The sequence below is a fragment of the Grus americana genome, chromosome 5, assembly GCF_028858705.1.
Source record: "Grus americana isolate bGruAme1 chromosome 5, bGruAme1.mat, whole genome shotgun sequence".
Classification (NCBI taxonomy): Eukaryota; Metazoa; Chordata; class Aves; order Gruiformes; family Gruidae; genus Grus; species Grus americana.
This window is the reverse complement of record NC_072856.1, coordinates 54,578,733-54,597,415: the sequence shown is the minus strand read 5'-3', so window position 1 is coordinate 54,597,415 and position 18,683 is coordinate 54,578,733. Positions and strand designations below refer to the sequence as shown.

At 45.2% G+C, this 18,683-nt stretch overlaps 1 protein-coding gene across 1 annotated transcript in view; it reads left to right on the top strand.

The window, feature by feature from the left end:
* Positions 1-310: 310 nt before the first annotated feature.
* CLMN (calmin) overlaps positions 311-18,683 on the top strand; it is a 77,130-nt gene continuing 58,757 nt past the window's right edge. Inside the window, exon 1 of the mRNA XM_054828711.1 lies at positions 311-540. Within this exon, the coding sequence (XP_054684686.1) occupies positions 459-540 (82 nt within the window). The 5' untranslated portion in view covers positions 311-458. The remainder of the gene's footprint in view (positions 541-18,683) is intronic.

The following is an 18,683-nucleotide window of genomic DNA, read 5'->3' as shown; positions in this document are numbered from 1 at the left end:
GCGCCGCCGGCCCGGGGATCGCGGGGGACTCCGCAGCACCGTGGCCGGACCCGCCTGCGCCCGAGGGGGCGGCCGGTGCGGGGGGGTGCGCTGCCGCCCACGCCGCTCTCCGGGGAGGCGATGCCGGGAGGGGGGGGAAGCACCGCCGTCGCTGGCGAGGGGAGGAAGGGGGCTGCAGACCTCACGCTGCCGCGGCGGAAAGCACGGCCGGACCCGCGCCCCGCTCCGCCCCGCTGCGCGCCAGCGCTCCACCGCCCCCGGCCGGGCGGAGGGAGGCGGGCGGACGGGCGGGAGGGGAGGGCCGCGGGGCGGGGCGCAGCGCGGCGCGGAGAGGGGCAGCCCCCCCGCTCCGCTCCGCTCCGCGCCCGCCGTCGGTGCCGGTGAAGGCGGCGGTGGCGGTGCCGCCGGCTCCTGTCGCCCCCCCGCCCCGACCCCGGAGCGGGCGGCCTCGCGTCCCCATGGCCGGGCAGGAGTGGGACTGGTTCCAGCGTGAGGAGCTCATCGGGCACATCAGCGACATCCGAGTGCAGAACCTCCAAGGTAAACCAACACCCCCGAGAAACCCCTCCCTCCGCCCCCGCGCCGCCCCGCTCCCCTTCCTCTCCTTCTCCCTGTGCCGGTCCTTCCTCCTCCGCCTCTCCCCGTGCCCTGGTGCGGGGCTGCCGCGGGCTCCCCGGCCCGCCCTCCCGGTCCGCCCGGTGCGGGCTGCCCTGGCTCCCCGAAGCGGGGGGCGGCGCGGATGCGGGGCCGGAGCAGCCGAGGAGGAGGACGGCGGGGCCAAAGTTTCCCCTGAGCGCCGCACCGGGCCCGCCCTGCCCGTGGAAAGCCCCGGTGCCGGGGCGAGCGGCGCCGGGCTCCGCGGGAGGGACGGGGCGCGGGGGCTCCGCGGGCGCGGGGGATGCGGCGGGGGCGGCACAGCCCCGGACCCGCCCCGGGGCACACTGCCGCCCACAGCCTCCGCCTGAGGGCCGTCGGGGAGGGGGCTGCGAGCCCCGGCTCACCTCGCTCGCCCTTCCGGGGGACCTCGCCGGCTGGGAGGTGCGGAGCGAGCGGTGCCGGGGCTCACCAGCCCCCGCGGGTGACGGGAGCTTTGCCTCTGGTTCCCCGCGGAGCCTAGCAGAGGCGCCCCGCAAGCTGGGGGGCAGAGCCCGCCGTGCAGCTTCGACCCGGAGATTTGGAGGTGCTCAGCCGCAGTCAGGATACGGCTTTAGGTCCGTATCAGCACAATTTGAAGGGAAGCCGATGGCTATCTGAGTACTCAAATTAATGTACCTTCTCATAAGCTACTGCTGAATAAACATGGGAAGACCTTTGGATAAATCATCTATGAGATGCTCTCCTGTTCTGCCACAGGCTGTGCTGGCGGAAAGGATGCAAATATCTACGTTTGAATGTAGTTCGGTATCAATGTAGTAGTTCCTCCAAAGTTATGTTTGCCCCTCACCAGCTAACTCTTCGTGATTGGCAAGGACAGCAAGAAAGAAGAAAAGCAGCAGTGGTTTATGGGAGAGCCATTCGTTTAATGTAACATACCAATCTTAATCAACAGCTCGCATTATACTGCAATGTATCTTTGTGTTCCATAAAAATAATAGACTTGAATTATAGGTCATTATCTCTTCCTGCTTATGCATAATGATATTAAAGCACTGTCTACTGGCAGAGGCAGTGCAGTTGCTGGGAATTAGTTTTGGTTTGGCTTGATTATAGAGGATGTATAATTTATCAGAAAAGAGACCCAAATTAGCCATTCTTGCAGCTCTGATCTTGTATTAATGCAGTTAACTGTTGATGGGGCCACTCCACGACATTTTGACCTGCGTCATCGTGACCTCTGAAATTCAGATTTTGAGCACAGCCAGGGCTGTCAATTGCAGGTTGAAGTCCCCTTGGGTTTTGACAGTCTCTCATTACAGTGCTATTCTACATTTCTGACTCCTGCCTCTGTCTCTTTTGATTCTGTGTGTTAGCTTGGATGGCCTGCCACTGATCTCTTGTTGCTCAAAACTGTAGCATTTAAATTTAATCCTTAATTTATGGGCATTTTTGGAGGAGGAATAGTAAAGAAATCTGTTCTTTAAAAAAACCCATGTTTTTGGCTTTGCCTCTCAGTCATTTGTGTAAGAAGGAGTTAAAACTCATTTCCCTTTCTGAAACTTAAAATGCATTTATACAGATGCACATAGCCTTCTCTAAAATTCCTATAGTCCTGTAGGAGAAAGTCATCCTACAGGGCAAATTCCTTTGAATAACATTATGTTCATGAAAAAAACCCTCCTCTTCCCTTCTTACCATACAGGAGGAATTTTGAGGGATACATTAGTTGTCACTTTGCTTGCACTGCTATGGTTTTAGCAAATTTTATGCCCCATGTGGGCTCTTATAGGGGAGAAAAGGCATTTGTTCTAAGGTGCTGCTCCAAAGCAAGTGATAATACCTATCACTTACAGTATATATGATTTGTAACACATAGTTCTCACATTATCTTCTAAAGATGAAAAACATTTTACAGATGGTGAGTCTGCTACGCAGGAGAGTGTGATTTTTGTCACTCAGGAGCTCAGTGGCAAAGCACAGTGCTTCTCTTCAGGGTAGTTTCTTATAAAACGGCAGCATATGCTCTGTGTTCATATGTAGAAATTAAACTTGCTCCTGCTTTACAATTCAAAATTCATTCTCTCCTCTCAAAACAATGCGATCTGAATCACTGCTGGTATCATTATCAGTTGCAGAATCAATAACAGTTTTGATGTGCTAGGAAGTCATGAGTCTAGGATGAAAAAATAACTGAGGATGATGGCAAGTTTCCAGCAGTATCCTGCTGCTCCCGGCCACACGAAGGACCTGGGGTGGTGAGGGTCCCCATCTGCTGCTGCGTCTCCTGCTGCTGCAGCGCTGCTTGCAAGACCAGCTGTGTTTAGGGTGGGTGCTGTGAACTTGATGGTTTATCTTATTCCAGAATGCCTCCTTTCAATGGGAAATTTTACATATCTGAGGGTGCTTCCCAGTCTCTGGGGACCCCATGATATATATTTAGACGTGAGTGGTGTCTGCCATGCACAGGGAGTATGTTGTAAGGAGAGGAGGAGAGGCAGCAGCTAAATATTTGCAGATGCAAACAACACAGGAAAACACTGGCATGTCTGCGTGCAGAGATGGAGACTGAGCACCTTCTTCTGTTGATGCATGGAGCCAGCCAAATATGAGGTCTTTCAGGTCTGGAAGACAGATAGAAGCATTGCTGTCATGCTGTGTCTGAGCCATCCTGCCCAGCAGCTGATGGAAGAGCCCAAGGAGATGAGCCCAAGTGGTGATGACCATGAGAAACCGTACCACTAGCACCTGAACAGCCTAGCTGGTATTCTGCAGGCATCTTGTGTAGCAGTTTTCCATACCCTTTCTGCCTCCTTTTTTAAAAGCTAAAATTATTCATTTATTTTGAAAAGTTCTTTGTTATGTCTTAGCTAAGCTATAGAGCACTGCTGATGTAAAATACTATTTGAAGATGGCATATGCTGTTTCAGTCTGTTGCATCTTCCCTCTCTGGTTTGGTAGTTCCACATCCAGGAAGGATCCAGGATGCCGGTTCCTGGGAAGTGTTGGCTCTGATGGGAGTGCTTTTGCAGTGGTATGATCCCACCGAATTCAGGAGTTGTTCTAGGTGCATGTTCTGGGTGCAGAAGTAGCCTCAGGAACTGTATATTCTGTCATAGAACTGATGGGTGAAATTATGGCATGCGTGGGGTTTTCAGCTTTTTCACAAGGACACTAAAACTGACAGCCAGGGCTGAAATTTGCTAAACTGACTGGACATAGTGAGGGGAAAAAAGACAATTTTAAAAATGGAATTACAGCCAGATACTTAGACACGGGCATATGATGATGGGCTTTTATTTTCCATTTCCATCAAGATCTGAGATTTTTCCATTTTATTTTTTCAATGAATGAAGTGATACTTCAAAGCTGTTACAGGTAAGTGATGCTAAAAGCCAGACGCACTGCTTCTGTTCTCAACAGAGGTAATTTCAAGGAACAGAAGCAAAAGTGACAATCTGATGGAGAAGAGCAGAGGGGAATGTAAAGAGGGAATAAGTGTGAGGTATGGTGATGCACAAACCAAGTTCCTTACTCCAGGACTGCTTGGTTTCTAAATGCATTCAATAAACTGATATTCTTGTGCTCTTTGTTCTGTTTGTATATTCTCCATAGTGAATTTCTCCCCATAGTGAAAGAGAAAAATGGAAAGCCTATGCAGAATGTAGGAGCACATCATCAAGCTGAGGAATGCTCAATAATTAATTTCCTGCCAGGAGATGGGGATTTTTTCTCTTTCTTTCTTTCATTATAACACCAGCAGGAACATTTTGTTACAACACAAGAATATTTTAAAATCTCCCCTACTGGAAGCTTGATTTAGGATCATCAAAAATATACTCCCTTATGTGGTGAATTGCACTCACTAGAAAGAGGCAACATTCTCAGCAGGAATTATTCTCTTCTAGATGATATTTTGGTCCTGTGCTTTGCAATACTCGGAATGTATATTTAGTAGTACGTATCTTTCCTTACATTCCTTGGAATGAAATATGTGGAGATGAATACTTGTGCAGTCAGATGTTTTGTCCATCTCTGGCAAACAGGTGATATCACCATTTTAAAATAATTATGGTTTGAATGTTCATTTCATATGTGTGTATATATGTGATAGAATAAATGGGTTGGGATGGTAGAAGTCTACCATTCTTCTATCAGAGGGCTAGATGGGGAGCCGAAAGTCCTGCTACTTGTCATTTTTCTGCTCACTCAGGGTTTGATCCAGAACCCACAGAAATCCATAGATGTTTATTCCTTGATTTCAGTAGATTTAAATACTTTCCTGAGCCTCAGGCTTGCTCTGTTGAGGGTTGCATGGCCTTCAAACATATTTGGAGGGCTACACAGGAATATGCTGTAGTATTGTCAGAAATAATGCAAAAAACAGTGGTGACGGGCTGAAACGAACTGAGCAATACCAGCCCCACTGGCTCCTCGTCCTTGCCCTAGTTTCCACCTTTGGGTGAATCTCTTAGTCCCAAACTCCCAGTGCTCTCTGATTTTGCTTGTCTTCTGCTCAAGATCTAGACTTGTATAAGCTTTAGACAGTGGTAACCATAGTTGTTCCTGATATGAACCTCAGCTTCCTCCCAGATAACAGGTCCCAAAGTCTATGTTTTAAGAGGTAATACAAGTCCTTAACTAGTAACAGTGAACTCGGTTAGTGAGACAGAGACCTACATATCTTTACTTTGGGGGGCTTATGCATCTCTGATGGACATCCGAAAGCAGTTGCTTATAGTCAGTCAGGAACTCTTGAAAATTTTTCTCTCTGTATTTTTGTTTATTCATTTATGTATGAAACACAGTTCTTACGACTGTTGCACTGAACTACAGAGAGTATTCTTTTTTCTTTTTTAATTACAAGGTACAGCAGCATTCAGCCTGTTTGCTATAGTTTGACATGCCTTTCAAACACATGGAAATTTTATAAATGGCAGCGAGGCTTTTTTTAATGTATCCATTCATTCTGACAAAAGTAAGGTGCTGTAACTGTTCATTAACTCTTCCATAACTTGTCCCCATATTCATCAGGATTTCACTCTGCCTGTAGACATGTGGACATGTTTATTTCAGTGGAGCTCATTGAAGATTAAGGTGACATTTGGAAAGATTAAATTGCCTGTAGCACCTTAGATGAAGCCCTGTAGAACCACAAAGTGATCCTATTCTATACAAAAATGAAGTTAAATAGGCTTGAGAGTTATAAATGCGAACCCTCAAAATAAAAATTCAGATCCAGGTACAAGAAACCAAAGATAATGCTGGAAACGTGTCTTCTGGTGGAGATGGTCTCCGTAAGGGCACTCTCATACCTGACAGTATTTGTCAGCGGTGGAAGGAAGACTTACCTGCTCCACATGTAGGAAGCCCTGGCAGTGAAATAAAGGAGCAGTGGGAGGTAAGGCAGAGTACAGATTGCATGTTTCAGCATGCAGTTTTAACAAGGTCAATGCCTAATTTCTCCAACAAATTAGAAGTCTAGGCTCTCTGTCCCATTGTATGGATGAAATTGCACCAAATTCTAATCATGCCCAGTAGCTCTGCGGTCAAATGAACTCTTACACCCGTGTATTAAGACTTCAGTGTAAGAGAGTGTTTGTGTATGACATCCGAGCGTGGACCTGAGTCGAGGCATGGGGCTGATCGGCTGTCACTCACCTTCTCTTTCTTTGCCTGGCGAGCTGTTCAGGCACTGACCAGCCTCGGCGTTAGGAGACCTGGTGACATCTCGGACCATATCGCTTGCCTGAAGTTGAATGGCATTAGTTTAAAAATGATAGTCTTCAAAATACTGTGTTAAAACTAATGCCAATTTAAAAATATAATGTACTACTCATAGTTTCTCTTACTTGTTTTTTAATATGTCCACTCAGCTTGGACAGAAATTCAAACAATTTTCTTTTTCCTAAAGACAATTTCAAGGTTATGTCACTTGCATCCTGAAGTATTTGAAGCGTTTACTTTGAAAATATTACAAAGGAATGACTTTGTTTCCTTTTTCCGTTTTTAAGGCAGCTTTCTGTTGGACTAGAAGAAGCAACCTTGGGCATTTTGGCTTGTCAGTGTCCATTTAAACATTATTTGTTTATGTCCTGTGCTGTTTAAACTTACTGTTATTGCAGAATGATTGTTAAGGGCATATGTCTAAAGGGGAAGAGCCAAATGTTATCTGTCTTGTCATGTGGGAGTCAAAAAGATTCTCAAAATTATGTATTCAGGAGAAGAACTACCAGAGAAGCACTAACATCTGTGTCAGTGCTGGGGTGGTGAAGGGCATCACAGCACCTTTTAGTGTCTCTTTCTACATACGTCTCTACCTGACACTCTATTTTTGTCTCTCCCCAATCAGTTAAATACAGGGACTGTAGGTGGAGGATTGCAGGATGGATTTTACTTTGTTATAATGGCTGCATATTTCTCTGCAAACAGCTGAGCTGGGTTTTAGCTGTAGTTTGAGGCTTCGTAGCCACAAACACGAGTTTAAATCGGCATCTGTTAAGGAGGCTTGTGATAGCAACAGCCTGGATGTCTACAGTGAGTGCCTGTGGACATGGAAGCTCCAAGCAGAGAGGATTTCCTTCTAAAACCAGAACTCCCACTGAATCTGAAGAGATGTTATCAAAAACACTTGGAAGATAACACTCATGTCTATGCCCATTACTTAATTCGATGGCATGATTCAAGAGATATTTGTTGAAATAGTGTAATACTTTGAGGGATTCTGTTAGTTATTTTCCACTAATTCAGACACATATAAAAACATATTTTATGCTGTAGTATCTTAAAAGTTACTTCTGGTATACACCAGTGTAATTCAGACCCAGTGAATCTATGAACAATGAGTTACCCTGTTTTTTATACTTTTTATGTTAGTATCTTTTACTGTTTGTAGTTAGAAATGCAATCTTTCTAGACCAGTGTTGTTGATTTGCTTCATTATGGAGATTTTTATGTTTTTCTCTTTTGGTAATATAATTCTAGTTGTTTACAAAATAAAAGTTCACGAAATATGTGCCACACGATTAATTTCAAATAGAAACATTTATATTCCAGTCCTCGTTGCCTTTAATGCATGTATCCCTTTGGATCTTCATCCTGTCCTAATTAAGACTGGGGATGAGCGCCTTTCGTAGTGTCCCAAGCTGGAGCAAGCAGCCCCTGCTCTTGTGCAGTGTCCATTACCAGGAAACACATCTGTTCAGTGGAGTGTTTAGATTTACACACCAGCCAGCCCCAGCCCTGCAATGCAGATCCCACAGACCACGGTGCTGCCTCGCTTGCTCCGGTGATGCTCCATCGTCTGAGTCCACGCAGAGCCCCACTAAAGGCAGGGATGCTGTACCCATGAAATGGCCCAGTTAGATCAGATGGCGGCACCAGTACCTTCATGTGCACAGGGATTTTAAGTAGAAGGGCAAATCTTGTCTGAACGCATATTCTGCTGGCCTGTACTGGTGGGTTTGTGGGTTTTGGGGCAACTGGACTTCTCAGTTTTCTGTTTCATGTTTGGGTTGGAGGCTGTTGTAGTTACCTGGTTGTGAAATGAGTCTCGAGTGTCTAATTAACAACCACCATCGTGAATGCCACGGTGCTCCTGTTCTTATACTGGGTCCCTCAAGGTGGGTTGCTCTGTGGTTTCGCCAGACTTGCACGGAAGCTCACATTTAGGTTTTGCACCTGGGGTTGTCCCTCAGAGGGACTAAAGCTCTCCCAAGTGGCTGTTGTTCACTGTGGCTCAGCGGTTGCAGTGTCCAGGTTAACAAAGAGCCCTTAAAAGAAAGTATTTTGTATGTTGCACCAGGAAGAAGATATTTACAGGGGAGAAAATGAACTTCAAATAAACTGCCTACATGCATTTTTCCCTCCCCACCCAGCTTACCATCACTGTCAATGGTAACATGGCAGGTCTTACTGTTTTGGACCTGTCCCTCAGCATAATTCACTTGTTCGCCCTTCTGAAACCCGTGAAAGGTCTCTGATGTGGACTAATCTTGCTCTTGCCTTGTAACTCTCAAGTGCTTATGATAAGTTACATTTTTATTCTTCCAGCCTGATTTTCCTATGTTTACTTCAAGAAACCCAAATAAGAGTACAATAAGCTCCTCAATGATCGGGCGGCCATGTGTTATTCATATGTTGTGAGAGCCATATCACAGCCTGAACTGTCCACGGGACTCCAGCTGAAGCTCTGAGTTGCTGCCAAAGCGCAGGGACTGTTTCCGTGCACGGGCTGTCTTTCTGTTGTGCACTAATGGCCAGATAGAAGTACTTTGCCATTTTGTTTTAGTCTTTGCAAAGAACCCCCTAATGTATATCAACAGATGTTTTGTGTACGGAGTCAATGCAGTTCACAACCAAGGGCTGATTATGCTTCTCTTGGCTCGGTGAAAAATGGGAAGGGGAAGAGAGACCTGGCACCGAGACAAATGACAGCAATGCCAATGAAGATTACTTTGATAAATCTGATCCATCATATGACTGCGTCTGGACACGTGGTTAAAGCTTTCTGGCTCTGACTGATGTTCATGATAAACATGAACTGCAGTTATAACTTAATAAAGATATAGTATTTGTAAATAACATAGTATAAAATGTCTGCTTCAGACTTATTGTCTGGGATATATATAAGGAAAGACGGATAAATCCGTCTGGACTGTTTGCCCAGGGAGAGTATCAAGGGAAACAGAAGTGGGCAAATGGGCACGAGCCACGGAAGAGCAGAGCGCCAGATCCCAGCTGCGTGGTCCTCGGAAACCTAACGATAGCGCAGGAGGGACTGCGGCCAGCACCTTCATGTGGCACTTAAAATCAGTGAATCATGAAAATCCTCCCCAAATAAGAAGATGAGCTTTCAGAGACAAAGTTCCTATTGATAGAGGGCTACAATGATGATTAGGGGACTGGAGCATCTCTCTGATGAGGAAAGGCTGAGAGAGCTGGGTCTGTTTAGCCTGGAGAAGAGGAGACTGAGAGGGGATCTTATCAATGTTTATAAATATCTAAAGGGTGGCTGTCAAGAGGATGGGGCCAGACTCTTCCCAGTGTTGCCCAGTGACAGGACAAGGGGCAACCGGCACAAACTGGACCACAGGAAGTTCCATCTCAATATGAGGAAAAACTTCTTTACCGTGAGGGTGACCGAGCACTGGAACAGGCTGCCCAGAGAGGTTGTGGAGTCTCCTTCTCTGGAGATATTCAGAACCCACCTGGACACGATCCTGTGCAGCCTGCTCTAGGTGATCCTGCTTTAGCAGGGGGGTTGGACTAGATGGTCTCCTGAGGTCCCTTCCAGCCCCTACAGTTCTGTGATTCTGTGATTCTCCCTTTTTGACAAGGTACTTGGTAGACCTATTTCTGTTACAAATCCTGAGCGATTCCAGCAGTTATTGTTCAGAGCAGCTGGGAAATGTTTGGTCCCTGTCCTTGTTCTCAGGTTCCACGACGGGTAGGGGACTTCCCGGCCCTGATGATTAATCCCACTGAACAGCATTTAGTTCCTGTTACTGTCAGGTTTTGGGGGATTTTTTTGTGTGTGTAGTTTTTTTTGAAGATAAATATTTGCATATAAATAAATAAATAAATAAAGATAAATTGCCCTGGATACATGGCAAGGAGTGATTTGAAGTTATAGGGACTCTTGCGTGAGTTTTCCCATTTCTGCCCATTATAAAGAAAAAAGTTTTTAAGGGACCAAATGTTAGCTAAAAAGAACTTGTCCTCAGCCTTCTTCCAGAAGTTAATATGATTATTGACCTTGGCTGAAAGAAGACAGAGTATGAAATTTTGCTGGCTAAGCTGCATTTCTTCTTTTGAAGGTAGACGGCCTTTTTGATGTGTTCAGTGTTGGCCTTTCAAAACTTAAAAGCATTGTGTTCATCAGAAGGATCAAAGAAGATAGGAGATATAATTGTCTTCAAAAACTGTGTGTATCAAGAGGAAGTGCCATGTTTTGGTTGCTAATATAGCTAAGGGACGCTATAAAATCCTCTGTCTGTAACGCTGCAGTTGACAGGATCACTCATTGTGAGTTTATTTTAATTTAAGAACTTGAAGGTCACACCAGTGTGACTACTCTGAAGTCAGGAAGCGGCTGTGACCCTGGCGATGGTACCCGGTGTCTGCAGAAGGGCAGCATGTGCTTCCTGTGCAGTCCCGGGCATCACCAAGAGGGTCCGTCCTCAGGTGCTGGGAGATCCAGATGTAGCTGCAGAGGTCTGGAAAGCTGATACCCATCTGTCTCTCAAGACTGGTTTGTAACTAATTAATACAGCCAGTTACATTCAGTTTTTGTTTCAGCTTGGGTACCTTTTAAATCCTTGACTTCCTTTAATTTGGTGGGGGTGTGTCCAAGCATTTTTTCATTATCTATCCCACAGCTGGCTCTAGAGCAAATTTTTTTCACGCCTATTGAGTGTTTCACTTTTGTTCTGAGACTGATGACGAAAGCCAGTTGCAGAGGTGGTCTGGGAACCTACAGCAAGCTCAGATGAGACCTCTATGTTGTGTCATTCAGGCCAGTGGACAGCTTTGTCATTCAGGCACTTAATTATGAACTGAATGTTCACTTGACCTCGTATAGTCACATTTCCGCTAATGAACCAAAACTTCGGAAGAGTGACTGACTGCAGAGCTGCTGCAGTTCAGGATCTATGAGCCAAAGTTTCTGCTCATTTAATTCATCACACTAATGACCAGTTTTGGAGCCTAAACACAGGCTGCCTCTCAGGAGCTGCATGGAGAACACAACTTAATGTATTAACCTGATGTCCACCTGACAGAAAGGTTGGCATAGGCTGCCCACTTCATTTTGGCTTGCCGGTCCTGATACACCTGTGTGTTCTTGCACACTGCCCTTTACAGAGGGATGCGGCTGCTCTGGATGTGGAAGTAGCATTTAGTAACTGTGGTTTTACAGAGAGGGTCCAAGCTTGCGTTCTGGTACTCAGATAATATTGGTGCCCATAGGCTTGCTTTCCCACTGCTTTGCATTTGTCTTGACTCAAACTGAAATGTTTTCTTAATAAATTCTAGCAGGGAATTATTTCTGTTTCTTTAGTATTTGAGTGTCTCATAGTTTTGATGTATTCCTCTAGATGACACCCCTGTGTTAGGGTTGGGGATCAAAGGCACATGAAAGCCTGAGGGCTTATTTCAAAGTTATCCAGACAGCCTAATGACACACCTTTCTGTGTGTGAACATGGAAAGCTTCGGTGGAGCAGGCCTTGAATCGCGGTCTTCTCTTTCCAAGGTGACCATTATAACTACCTGACCAAATTCCTATCTTCACGCCTTCTTTTTTCTCTCCTTTCGCCATCTGACAGCAAAAGCTAACCATGTCATCTGACAATTCACATGAACTGTAATACATATATGGTGCCTTGTCTACTGTAAATTTTTACAAATTGCTAACTCACATGAAGCTACCAACCCATCTTTTGTCCCAGCATGTGGTGTTCCATGTTTGGTGGCAGGTGGTTTTCTTCTGGGTTTGCTTGTGCTTGTTGGTGTTCTCTCCAGCGCACACCAGTTGGCATGAAGGCTAACTGAGTGCAATCAGATTTCATTTTGGCTTGGCTTAGGGGGTTTTTTAATGCAAGAAGAAAAAAAAGTTTGTGGAATGGAGTCAACCTGCTTTCTTCTGCTTCTCCCTATTTGTGAAGATATATTTTTTTGAAGTCTTATGTTGATCAGCTTTATGAGTTAGTATCTTATCATCTTCAGGTAAAACCTTTTTTTCTCCAAGTGCTTTGAAATTATCTCAGTCAAGATCCAAATCAGCTGTGCTCCCTCTGCCTCTTCTTACTGTGCTTTCAGTTCACAGAGTTTGTTCCAGGAGTTTTGTTTGCTTTGGTTTAAGTGTGTGTTGCTAGAAAGGAGATAAAGTGGAGCTGGGGAAGGAAGAAAGCTTGCTACTAGAAGCTGGAAGAGGGTAATTCATGGCGAACATCTCCAGGAACTATGATTTGTTTTCTTTGAGGAATGTATGCTAATAAAAGCTTTCCGTTTGCATGCATAAATGAATCAGATTAAATTTTATCCTGGGCTGAACTTGCTGTCAAATCCTACTCTTCAGTTCAGTTCTCAGAATCATCTGAATGTTACTTTAACAGAGAGCAGTGCTACATCCACTGTCCTGAAACCCCATCTCCCTTGTGCATGGGACTGAAAGAGCTCAGCAGGGTAGAGAGGAAGACCGAAGGAGAGCTTGCTTAAGGCCTGGATGAGACACATTAATCCTGCATGAATGTAGAGGGGCATCTGCCTAAAGATGTCTGTCTGCCCTGGGTGATTATAAGGATATGTTCTGCAAGAGAAGGAAGTCAGAGAGTTAACAGAAACAAAATTAGAAATAAGAGAGCAATCAGATTCTGTTTTTCCTTTCTGCAAAGGTCATAGAGGGATGAGGCAATTTATTGCCTCACCTGAAAATGGGGTTTATAATGGAAGCTCTGTGATACCATCGAGCGTAAGCTGCGTTGACTTGAAGCCAGTTGCAGCCGGTGTCTTGTGGAGTTACAGCTTGATAAATAAGCCATTCTGACCTGCTCCTGGAAGACTCCTTTTCTTCTTTGTTTTCTTTTCCCAGTTTCTCAGGCTCTTTGGTGTTTGTCTGGTGATCCCCATCTAGGCTTGGCTTCATGGCATGAGCAGAGGAAAGCATTGCTATCTAGTCTCATGATTCATAGAGATGAGTTATTAATACGTAAAGGAATGAATAATGACAGGTGTTTTGCTCAGCCCTTTCCCCCCACTTTCTCAGTCTTTCCTCCCACTGGAGCATGGGAAGTGCTGAGACCTGGTAACTCCTGAAATAGCCTCGAGTCTTCCCTGGGCAGGGCCTCCCCACCGCACACGGGTGCTGACTTGTGATCAGCATGTGCGTAGGAGCTGATCCATTGCTTAAGGCTTCTTTGGGAACCCCAAAGAACAATAATATCCTGTTGACTAGGATTTTACTATTTATATCCATCAGCTGAGCAGCCGCCGCCTCTGCCTGCTCCCTGGTTACCAGTCTGTAAATCTCTCTTTGGGCTACGTTGTCTGTTGCATGGTCGACGATAGAATTTTTAATTTCAAAATGAATTTGTTTGAGGCACTTAGGCAAATGCATTGATGAAGAAAGGCATCAGCTTTTCTTGCTTTGTTAACCTGTTAGCTTTTTGGATATCACGCCAAGAGACTGCCAGAAAGCTAACCTAAAAATAAGGGGTATCATTAACAAACAGTACAAACCTATAGCAATGCAAAAAGGAAAACAATTAGATCCTTTATAGGTATGTTTGTGCAGAAGTGCTGACATACACCTGTCAGCTTAAAGATTGAATCCTGCCACCCACATACTCTCCCAGCAGTTTATTCCTTTCTTTTTCTTTCCTATTTTTCCCCCCTCATTTTTTTCTGCAGCACATTTTCAGTCTACTTGAGTGGAAAAGGTGTCATCTTCCAGAAGAACCCTTTCCTGGCTTTGAAACATAGGGAAAAAACATATCAAATTTAACCTGGTATTTTCTAGGCTGCTTTTTAAAAGGTGAGCCTTTTAAGAGAGGCTGTACAATTTACTTTGAAGAGAAAAAATACAGTCAAACCTGTGGGAGTCTGCTCGGGTGAAATGAAAAGAAAGCAATTATTTCACTGCAGGCTTTTTATGAAGATTTTTTTTGGCTTCTATCAGAAATGAAAGTGTGTTAATAATGAGACTTAGTTATAAAGTCCAATTGCTTTGGCATCGATATGAATAAACCCCATCATGAGGGGAGGGGGTTAAACATGATCTGAATCAGAAGCAGCCACTGCTCCTAGTTGGAGCTATTTTTGTCCCCATGAACACAGCTCACGTAGCTCCCCAGTTGTGCTTCGGTGCCATCCAGAAGGCAGGTCTGTGCCCATGCCTTCCAGAGACCAGGTCTCTTCTGAAGACCTTTCTGCTGTATGCACCGGCGAAGCACCACGTAGCTCTTGGCTTCCCAGTTCCTCCTTCTCTGCACTTCGGGAGGGTGATGGTTCTGCACAGCTCCCCTGTCCTGTGCCGTCGCTCCCCAGCTCTGCCTTTTGTGGTTTTCTAGTGCATATACCTCCTCCTTATTAAAGCACTGCAAGGAAAATACAGGGCATGTTCAGCACTTAAAAGTGAACTAGGAATACTCAGAGAAACCAGTATATTTTCTGAAACCATTTAAACCATTTTTTAATTATAGTGAAAGCTTTGTGCTTATAGAAAGTTTGGGGTATTTTTGGTACCATCTGGATACCTAAGCTTGGACAACAAATCACTTCTGACATAATGACGACAGTGTATAATGCTGTGTTCTTCTAACCCGTGTCTCATTAATGTGGAAGCACATGGATTTTCCTGCAAAATGTTGATTCGCCATCTGTGCTAGTATTCTTTGTATGAAGTGAAAGACTGCCCTTTGTGTTGTGATTGCAATGGACACACTCTGCTTTTAATGACTTCTCTCTCTTGGACCAAATGGGTAGGTCGCAGAACAAAATAAAACTACATCGAACAGTACTTACTGCTAATGGTTATTTACCTTACTTCCAGTGTGGGAGCTATCAAAATTTATTAAAGGTTGAACTCACAAGATTAAGTCACATTTTTCTGGGTTTTTTTCCTTCTCATTTTCCTTTTCCCATGCTTTGGCTTTAATTTGCTTATTTGGGCTGTAAACCCCTGGTCTTGGGGAAACTGTGAATTCCTTGTATGCCCCTTGTAGATGTCAAAGCCTAAATCGGAGAGTGTATAAAGCACAGGAACTTTGCTAGAGTTAAAATGGTATAGGTAGATTTAAAATGGTATAGGTGAGAGTTGCCCATGGAATGGATTGCAGCTTGGTTTGAGTTGTGTTGCGCCTACACTATAAAGTACCTTAGAGGTTATTTACCTTCAGAGGTAGGAATTGGCATTTTGAGTCTGGTCTAAGTCTGGGGGTCTTCAGCTTCATTGTACTTCTCCACTGACGTTTGAACTGCTCTTTAAATTCTTCTGCCTTCATTGTGAGGCCATTTACATTTACAGATTAGTAGTTAAGATTCTTATGTAGAAGGTGTTGCAAAGCAGTCTATTTCTTCACCGTCATGTGATTTGAAATACCACAAAAAAGATGTTTTACATGCTCTGAAACTTTATTCCACTATCATCTAATTGGTAGCTTCATTCATACTATTCAGTTTCACAAGCCAGTACTGATGGTTTCCAGATGAAACCCATCAAACTGAAGTATCTTTAACCATCTTAGTTTTTCTTCATCTTTCTTGAGTCCTTCTGCTTTCTCATATTCTTGACCCTGAGAAACAGACAGAACATCTTTAAGTAAGTATTTTAGCAGTAAAAAATTAATCTGCTTCAGTAAATTCATCAGCATGGTAAAACAGCCCAGTACAATTAAGGGACAGATTCTATTTCCTTGCACTTCCAGTAGTTTTACTTCTGCAACCTCATGGAGATAAGCTGCTTTATGGAAGATCTTGATCTGCATTTTATTAGTGAGTTTTTAAGGCAGTGTTGATACAGCAGTAAATAATACCAAAGGGGAAGGAAAGGGCTTAGAAAGAGATTCTTTCTGATGTGTTGTGAAAGGGATGCAGGGTATCAGTCGAGGGGTTAGACTTCTCTGAGGATGCTGCAGGGGAAGATAGTTACAACAGGACAGCGAGAGAAAGACTGATCCGAAGGGGCTGGAGAGGGAAGAGCTGGCGGAGCAGGAAGGCGGCTGATCCCTGTGCTTTAGAGGCAAGTCCATCTTTCTTAAGACACAGTGAATGACTAACTGGATTCTGTTACAAATTGGAAACAGCAATAGCGAAGGCTTTCGTAGCTTCTTGAGGCTAACTTCTGGTGGGGTCTAACAAAGTAGAAGCAGCAGTGGCTGGCGGCGGTCGGCAGGGTATTATCGGAAAATTGGCTGGAATAGCGTTTTCTGAAACGAGAGAATGTGAATAGGAGAGACTTGAACATGTAGGTAGATAAAAGCCTATGATTTTGCCTGCTGGGATGAGACAATCCAAGGGTTTTCACTGGGGACATGAAGGAGGTGGTGGTTATGGCATAGGAAGCTAAAAGATATTTTGATGCTTTGTTCATGACTTAGATCCACCAAATTATGCACATGTGCAAACCTCTGTAACTATAAGCTGTTACGCTTGCCTTCATCCTCCCTACTTGTCATATTAATATCTTTGCCTGCAAGTGGGATGTGATCTTGCACCCACAGAATTTTTTGCCGTTGAGCTCAGTGGGGCTAAATCAGGCTGCTGCAGTGGAGGAGCTGCTCGTCTCTGCCAGTCTCACGTGCTGAGGCTCTGAGTGAGGGCCCTCCAGGGGCTACGGTATGGCTGCAGGCGGTTTGTATAAATGTATCTGCCTGCAGTCCAAAAACCTGAATATACAGAAATACATACCAGAATTAGATCCAGATACTCAGATTGGCCTCATATCCCATGTACTTGTCTTGGTTGGCATGTTGTCAGGTGGGCTAGCGGCACATCTGTGCAACAGGGGTGATGTGGAAGCCCCTAGGTGGATGTTACAACAGCTTTATGCGTGTATTTGCCTAGGTGTAGGAGGCATTATTATGGCTTCTGGCCTACTTCTCAGCAAAGCAATTAGCAAGTCCAAAAGGTCTTGCCTCAAGGCACTTACAGCCATGAATTATGCATTTAATTCTGTACCCTGCCTTCCATTCCTCTAACACACTCTTTCAGAAGAACGTGTAATGTCTTATTTTCCCTTCACATAAAAATTCGACAGCCTGGTGCCCGGAGCAGGGGAACAGGAAAGCCTTTTCGCCATCTCTTCGCAACATATAACTTCTTTTTCTTTTTTTTTCAGGTGGTGTTTATGAAAGAAAATGCTTGTTGCCAGACAATAATATCTTAAGGCTATTCAGTACCTTCCCTGATGAGAGTCCTGAGAGCAATAGCAATCTGCTGGGCATTCAGCAGCAACAGCTGCTGCCTGCCTGAAACTATTAAAACACAGATTTAGCATTTATTTACAGTACCGTGGAGCAATGAACCTGGGCACTGCCACTTTGATATGACGTAGCTAAGGAATAACATAGTGTGTCTACATGGGTACACTCTAAAGTTAATCCAAATTAACTTTCCTGAAAGTCAATTAACTAAACTGCTCTGGATGCCAGTGTGATAGTTCCTCTGCAGAATGACAGTGGCTCTACTTTAGCTGTTTATGGTTAAACTGAACTAAGGATGCTTTTTTTCCCAGAGGCGGATTACCTCTGCTAGTGTTTTCCTGGAGACAAACTCCCAGCTGTTGGTGGTTCAGATCTGCTGCCGCCCCTTCAAAGCCGACCAGAGCCCTGGCAGCGGAGGCGGATGCTGAGCAAGCGGTGAGGGTGGCAGAGGAGAGGACCCTGACCTCTGGGTTCGGACTGGCGGGCCAAGCCTGCGCTTTGTACCGGGATCAATAAGCGCGGAGCTGGGCTCAGTCAGAGCCGCTGGCGCTGGAGGCTGTGCTGGGAGGGGCGGGCAGAGGAGCGGTTTAGCTGGAAAGGCTGAACGCAGAGCCCTGTCCTGCCGGAGCGGTGCGGCTAATTTGTGTGTAATTCTGGCTTTTGCTGTTGTTGTCGCCTTGAGGCAGTGAGGAGGAGTTGTGTGGCTGCTCTAAACAAAAATAGGCGTGGAAAGAAATTCCTGAGTATTTCCCTGCATTTCTGTCTCAACAAGAAGCTTGCTGGGGATGCTTGAGCTCTTCTTAATAACAAGGATGCTTAGAAAGGGCCAGATGTCTGTGTGGGGGGGGTATGTTTACTGTGCAGCTGACAAGGGAGAGTTATATACCTCAATGTGCTTCCTTCCTGGAAGCAGGTTATTAGTCTTCAGGATGCTCCAGGGAAACCTTACCTTCCCTAAACTCCCCTGGGTATCCCTGCACTGCCCCGTGGCTATACATTACCTGTTCATCTGCTGATCCGTGGGATGCAATTATTCCTCCAACCCCACAGAAAACGCTTTCCTAATTCAGTGCTGTGACAGTGAACGTGGAATGAAAAATGGCTTTCAACCGCTTCACGAGCTTGCTGCTGCCGCCTCTCAGGAGTCCCCGAGGAATCCTGCACGCCTG